Below are 7,782 nucleotides of genomic sequence, written 5' to 3'. Positions count from 1 at the left end.
TAGGTGTCGCCACCGGCGCCAACCTTGTGTGAATGCTCTGAAGAGGTAATCATTTGCATATCGCAGCATCTTCTTCCTGTTGGTTAAATTTCGCGTCTGTAGCACGTCATCTTCGCGGTGTAGCAATTTTAATAGCCAGTAGTGTAGATGGAGATATGACATACAATTGAGAACTTTGGGTTTAAGTGCTACTCTGAGATGAAGACGTTGGCAAGTGAGGGGAATTCATGGTGGACCACATCCAAACCAGTCAGACGAGTAATGAAATTAAAAAAAAAAAAAATTATATAAGCCAAGTCGACTGCTGTGACAAAACGACTTCTAAACGTCGTCTTGCCGTGATTATACGCGCGAAAGGGCGAAAACACTTGTGCAGACTTTGTGGCGTATGCAGCAAGGTGGCGCAACAGTTGCGTGCGTGAATGACACTGCATTCGTTTATCTCAGGATCTGACTGTCATCGGCCTCGACAGATAAGGCTCACCTGGTGACGGCAGGACAAAGGGACTCCCGTCTGTCCTCCGCCCCGGCGGCACTGTACGACGGCGGCCGGCAAGCATGGATGCGGGTGAGTAGCAGAGCAAGAAAACTTCTCACGTCCCCCTGTTGCCACCGCGCTCCTGCGACAACCAGCAGCTATGGCCAGTGTTCTTGTTGTGGTCTTCTGTCCGTAGACTGGTTTCACAGAGCTCTCCACGCTACTGTATCAGTGGAAACCACTGCCGCACAGCCACTGCAACATCCACATCTACGCCTTCTTGACTAATCTGTGAAGTGCATGGCAGAGGGTTCATCGAAACACCTTCAGATTATTTCTCTACCGATCTACTCTCTAACAGCGCGCGGGAAAACGGATACTTATGTCTTTCAGTGCCAGCAATCATTTTTTGTCCGTCTGTCTGTTCGGCTGTTTAGCCCCTTTCTTCTCGTTTACCTAGAATCGATATACACTGACGGAAAAAAAATTAGAACACCAAAAAATAGCTAATGTAGGGCAATGAAATTTTGGGCATACATTTGGCTAGGTAACGCATTTAAGTGATTAACATTGCTAGGTCACAGGTAAATATAAGCACATGATGATGTTGTTGTTGTTACTGTTGTGGTCTTCAGTGCAGAGACTGGTTTGATGCAGCTCTCCATGCTACTCTATCCTGTGCAAGCTTCTTCATCTCCCAGTAGCTACTGCAACCTACATACTTCTGAATCTGCTTAGAGTATTCATCTCTTGGCCTCCCTCTACGAGTTTTACCCTCCAATGCCAAATTTGTGATCCCTTGATGCCTCAGAACGTGTCCTACCAACCGGTCACTTCTTCTTGTCAAGTTGTGCCACAAACTCCTCTTCTCCCCAATTCTGTTTAATACCTCCTCATTAGTTATGTGATCTACCCATCTAATCTTCAGCATTCTTCTGTAGCACCACATTTAGAAAGCTTCTCTTCTCTTCTTATCTAAACTAGTTATTGTCCATGTTTCACTTCCATACATGGCTACACTCCATACAAATACTTTCAGAAAATGGAAATGGTAATGTCGTGTGGCTAGGACCTCCCGTCTGGTAGACCGTTCGCCGGGTGCAAGTCTTTCGATTTGACGCCACTTCGGCGACTTGCGTGTCGAGCAGGATGAAATGATGATGATAAGGACAACATAACACTCAGTTCCTGAGCGGAGAAAATCTCCGACCCAGCTGGGAATCGTTAGGTATAACATTCCGTCGCGCTGACCACTCAGCTATCAGGGGCGGACTAATTTCAGAAAAGGCTTCCTGACACTTAAATCTGTACTCGATGTGAAAAAAATTTCTCTTCCTGAGAAACACTCTCCTTGCTGTTGCCAGTCTACATTTTATATCCCATCTACTTCGACCATCATCAGTTATTTTGCTCCCCAAGCAGCAAAACTCATCTATTACTTCAAGTGTCTCATTTCCTAACCTAACTCCCTCAGCATCACCTGCTTTAATTCGATTACATACCATTACCCTCGTTTTCCTTTTGTTGATGTTCATCTTATATCCTCCTTTCAAGACACTGTCCATTCTATTCAACTGCTATTCCAGGTCCTTTAAGCGCATGATATGGCACGGGAAATGCAAAATGCTGGTACATTAATAACGAGTGTAACCGCCAGAATCTTGAATATAGTCATTCAGATGTGGACGCATTGTGTTGTACAGGTGCCAAATGTCAGTTTGTGGGACGGAGTTGCATGCCTACAAGGATGGCTAATGCTAGTTGTGGGTGACGCTTTAGTTGTCATCCGATGACGTCCTGTATGTGGTCGATTTGAGGCAGATCTGGTGATCGAACGTTTTGGGTTACAATAGCGGTACGGGAGCGAGCGTTATCTTGTTGGAAAACACCGACTGGAGTACTGTTCATGATTTGGCACCACGAAAGGGTCGAATCAGCAGACTGACGTACAAATTTGTAGCCAGGATTCAGATGTGGACGCATTGTGTTGTACAGGTGCCAAATGTCAGTTTGTGGGACGGAGTTGCATGCCTACAAGGATGGCTAATGCTAGTTGTGGGTGACGCTTTAGTTGTCATCCGATGACGTCCTGTATGTGGTCGATTTGAGGCAGATCTGGTGATCGAACGTTTTGGGTTACAATAGCGGTACGGGAGCGAGCGTTATCTTGTTGGAAAACACCGACTGGAATACTGTTCATGATTTGGCACCACGAAAGGGTCGAATCAGCAGACTGACGTACAAATTTGTAGCCAGGATTCAGATGTGGACGCATTGTGTTGTACAGGTGCCAAATGTCAGTTTGTGGGATGGAGTTGCATGCCTACAAGGATGGCTAATGCTAGTTGTGGGTGACGCTTTAGTTGTCATCCGATGACGTCCTGTATGTGGTCGATTTGAGGCAGATCTGGTGATCGAACGTTTTGGGTTACAATAGCGGTACGGGAGCGAGCGTTATCTTGTTGGAAAACACCGACTGGAATACTGTTCATGATTTGGCACCACGAAAGGGTCGAATCAGCAGACTGACGTACAAATTTGTAGCCAGGATTCAGATGTGGACGCATTGTGTTGTACAGGTGCCAAATGTCAGTTTGTGGGATGGAGTTGCATGCCTACAAGGATGGCTAATGCTAGTTGTGGGTGACGCTTTAGTTGTCATCCGATGACGTCCTGTATGTGGTCGATTTGAGGCAGATCTGGTGATCGAACGTTTTGGGTTACAATAGCGGTACGGGAGCGAGCGTTATCTTGTTGGAAAACACCGACTGGAATACTGTTCATGATTTGGCACCACGAAAGGGTCGAATCAGCAGACTGACGTACAAATTTGCAGCAAAGATGCGAGAGTGCTCCTGCTGTCATACGAAATCGCATCTCAGACCATAACTCAAGGTGTAAGTAAGTCCAGTGGGTCTAGCACATACACAGTTTGGTTGTAGGCCCTTTTTCTCATTAACACGCGGTCATCATTGGCACCGAGGCAGAACCAGCTTTCATCAGAAAGTACAACAGACCTCCACCCTGCCCTCCAATGACCTCTCGCTTGATGCCACTGAAGCCGCAAATTGCAGTGGTTTGGGGGTCAGCGGAATGGACGCTACAGGGCATTTGGCTAGGAGATATCCCTGAAGTAACCGATTTGTAGCAGTTCCTTGTGTCACTGTGGTGCCAACTGGTGCTCAAATTTGCTGCTGCAGATGCAGTACGATGCACCAGAGCCACACACCTAGTGGGGTTGGTTGGTTCGGGGGATTAAAGGGACCAGACTGCTACGGTCATTGGTCCCTTGTTCCAAGACTTGAAAACACCAGCACAGAGTGAAAACGAAAAATGGAAGAGATGACAGACGACACAGGACAAGAGAAACTGCGACAAAGACCAGACAAAACGAATTAAAATCACACAGAGTGTGACGGTGGTCCTAGTGGGGTAGTCTTCCTACTCGGCAGTACCCCGTGGCCAACCGGGGCACAGTCTTCTTGCTACCGTAGATTCTCATGACCACTACTGTCAAAAATCATGTACAATGGCTACATTCCTGCCATGTTTCTCTGCAACATCGCGAAAGGAACATCCAGCTTCTCGTACGCCTATCACACGACCCCGTTGAAACTCAGTAGGGTGCCGATAATGGCGCCTTTGTCGCCTTAAAGGCATTCTTCTAACAGCCGTGTACCGCAAGTCTCTAGAGGAACGGAAGGTTCCAAATGATTGGAAAAGAGCACAGGTAGTCCCAGTCTTCAAGAAGGGTCGTCGAGCAGATGCGCAAAACTATAGACCTATATCTCTGACGTCGATCTGTTGTAGAATTTTAGAACACGTTTTTTGCTCGAGTATCGTGTCGTTTTTGGAAACTCAGAATCTACTATGTAGGAATCAACATGGATTCCGGAAACAGCGATCGTGTGAGACCCAACTCGCTTTATTTGTTCAGGAGACCCAGAAAATATTAGATACAGGCTCCCAGGTACATGCTATTTTTCTTGACTTCCGGAAGGCGTTCGATACAGTTCCGCACTGTCGCCTGATAAACAAAGTAAGACCCTACGGAATATCAGACCAGCTGTGTGGCTGGATTGAAGAGTTTTTAGCAAACAGAACACAGCATGTTGTTATCAATGGAGAGACGTCTACAGACGTTAAAGTAACCTCTGGCGTGCCACAGGGGAGTGTTATGGGACCATTGCTTTTCACAATATATATAAATGACCTAGTAGATAGTGTCGGAAGTTCCATGCGGCTTTTCGCGGATGATGCTGTAGTATACAGAGAAGTTGCAGCATTAGAAAATTGTAGCGAAATGCAGGAAGATCTGCAGCGGATAGGCACTTGGTGCAGGGAGTGGCAACTGACCCTTAACATAGACAAATGTAATGTATTGCGAATACATAGAAAGAAGGATCCCTTATTGTATGATTATATGATAGCGGAACAAACACTGGTAGCAGTTACTTCTGTAAAATATCTGGGAGTATGCGTGCGGAACGATTTGAAGTGGAATGATCATATAAAATTAATTGTTGGTAAGGCGGGTACCAGGTTGAGATTCATTGGGAGAGTCCTTAGAAAATGTAGTCCATCAACAAAGGAGGTGGCTTACAAAACACCTGTTCGATCTATACTTGCGTATTGCGCATCAGTGTGGGATCCGTACCAGATCGGGTTGACGGAGGAGATAGAGAAGATCCAAAGAAGAGCGGCGCGTTTCGTCACAGGGTTATTTGGTAACCGTGATAGCGTTACGGAGATGTTTAACAAACTCAAGTGGCAGACTCGGCAAGAGAGGCGCTCTGCATCGCGGTGTAGCTTGCTCGCCAGGTTTCGAGAGGGTGCGTTTCTGGATGAGGTATCGAATATATTGCTTCCCCCTACTTATACCTCCCGAGGAGATCACGAATGTAAAATTAGAGAGATTAGAGCGCGCACGGAGGCTTTCAGACAGTCGTTCTTCCCGCGAACCATACGCGACTGGAACAGGAAAGGGAGGTAATGACAGTGGCAAGTAAAGTGTCCTCCGCCACACGCCGTTGGGTGGCTTGCGGAGTATAAATGTAGATGTAGATGTAGATTAACATCAACTTACACGCTGCAACGATCGTGCTTGTTACCTTTGAGATAGGACGTTGTATTTAAAGCAAACCTGATTTGCATCTTCATGGTGGCGCTACTAGCCCCACTATTATGTGATTGGAGCAAAATTTGAAGAGACAGCATCTTTCGGATGTAGAAACACACCTACCAGCTTCCGTTCATGTCTTCACAACTCCTAGCTGTTGCGATTTTTTTCCATTAGTGGATCTGACTACCACAATTTAAGTAGGGAAAAATTCCGAAAATTTTTAATTAGTAATGAAGTCACATGAAAATACTTTTTTTTTGCTATTTGTTGACCAGCTGTGGTCCGTCTGCCTGTTAAGACTCCTTTTTCTCATAAACGAGTTTGGGTATCAAGTTGGAATTCGTATCAAACACCGAGGGCTGGACCTCCTTGGCGGTGTAAAACATTTAAGCTCCTAAGTGAAGGTCATTTGTGTCGGATATTTTAGAAGATGAAACTTCCTGGCAGATTAAAACTGTGTGCCGGACCGAGACTGGAAGTCAGGACCTTTGCCTTTCGCGGGCAATTGCTCTACCATATCAGCTATCCAAGCGCGACTCACGACCCGCCCTCACAGCCTTACTTCTGCCAGTACCTCGTCTCCTACCTTCCAGACTTCACAGAAGCTCTCCTGTGAAACTTGCAGAACTAGCAAACTCTCTCACCAAACCCTATAGATGAACTATCTACATACAGAATCCTTGAGAGCGCCTTCCCGCACCTGTCCGCTTTTTTTTTAATGGTGAACATTTCCCCCTGTGTAGGCCGGCGTCAACACAAATTTTCTCACTCGTAGGAGAAAGGTGATGGGAGAAATTCTGAGCAAAAATCTCGCCGCAACGACAAAACGCCTTTCCTTTTAATTACTGCCACCCGAGCTCGGGTATCATATTCATGAGACTCTTTCTCCTATTTCGCCATAATACAACAAAAGCTGCCCTACTCTGAACTTTTTCATTGTCCACCGTTAATTTCCTCGCGGAGCGGCCGTGAGGGTTGAGGCGCCATGTGACGGGCTGTGCGGCTGCTCCCGCCGCAGGTTCGAGTCCTCCCTCGGGCATTGGTGTGTGTGTTGTCCTTAGCATAAGTTAGTTTAAGTAGTGTGTAAGTGTAGGGACGGATCACGTCAGCAGTTTGGTGCCTTAGGAATTCACACACACATTTTCCTCCGTCAATCCTATGTATTAGGGATCCCACACCGCACAGCAATACTCTATATGAGGGCGGAATTCTAAGTCTTCTGTCAATGAAACGCAATCTTTAGTTCCCCTTCCCCACAACGTTATTGTGTGTTTGTTCCAATTTAAGTTGTTCGTAATTGTAATGCTTAGGTATCTACTGGAATTGGCAGCTTTCAAATTGCTATGATTTATCATGTAGCCGAGATTTAACCTATTTGAACCTACTTACTTTATTCGAGCCTTCCTCGTAGAAAAACGTACGATTTTGTTTCACAAAGTGCACGATTTTACATTTCCAATCAATTTGGACCACTACGAAATCTTACCGTGGTCGAACTGGGTATCTGTACAGCTTTTTTTTTGGACAGAATTTCATTCTAGATAACTGCATCATCTGCTAAATGTGCGATGTTGCTAATAATATCAACTTTCAAGTAATTAGTTGGTTAATTGATGAAGTTAAAGGGACCAAAATGCGAGGCCATCTGGCCCTATATCCTGTAATTTTTCCTCCTATGTATGTAATTATGTAGTTCTCAATTCGTTCGAACAATCAATCATTCATAATAGGAAACACAGTCATAACTCAGTCACTCAAAATGATTCAGAAATTTTACTTGTTAGAATGATGTCAGGCGATGATTCTTCTTCCCTGCAGGCTCGTGCTTTGCGGCAGCCTGCTAATCTGTAGAAATAAAATGCCTCGTAATTTTTGGGAGCGTTGTACAATCAGTCGGGAAACCTCAGATCAAGCGGATATTTGGCTTTGATGAAGTTTAACCTTCCGAAGAAGTAATGGAGCTCTTGGATTATTAAATGCAGGTTCGTATCCACTCTTTCGGAAGTTCCCTTCTGATTAACAACTACGCAATATATCAATGAATATCATTAATTCTCAAATGCCAAATACACACCTTTTGTATGAAGGAGCAATATATATATATATATATATATATATATATATATATATATATATATATATATACCCTTTTCATCGTACAATTTCGACCGAGCGGGGTGGC

The 7,782-nt window shown here is 45.1% G+C and overlaps 1 protein-coding gene across 1 annotated transcript in view; it reads left to right on the top strand.

Annotated features, from left to right (window-relative positions):
- Positions 1-558: 558 nt before the first annotated feature.
- The window catches only part of LOC126109455 (synaptic vesicle glycoprotein 2B-like), a 161,462-nt gene continuing 154,238 nt past the window's right edge, over positions 559-7,782 (top strand). Inside the window, exon 1 of the mRNA XM_049914484.1 lies at positions 559-568. Within this exon, the coding sequence (XP_049770441.1) occupies positions 559-568 (10 nt within the window). The remainder of the gene's footprint in view (positions 569-7,782) is intronic.

The sequence above is a fragment of the Schistocerca cancellata genome, chromosome 12, assembly GCF_023864275.1.
Source record: "Schistocerca cancellata isolate TAMUIC-IGC-003103 chromosome 12, iqSchCanc2.1, whole genome shotgun sequence".
NCBI classification, from domain to species: domain Eukaryota; kingdom Metazoa; phylum Arthropoda; class Insecta; order Orthoptera; family Acrididae; genus Schistocerca; species Schistocerca cancellata.
Note: the sequence above shows the minus strand (reverse complement) of the source record. Positions and strands in the feature narration are given on the sequence as shown.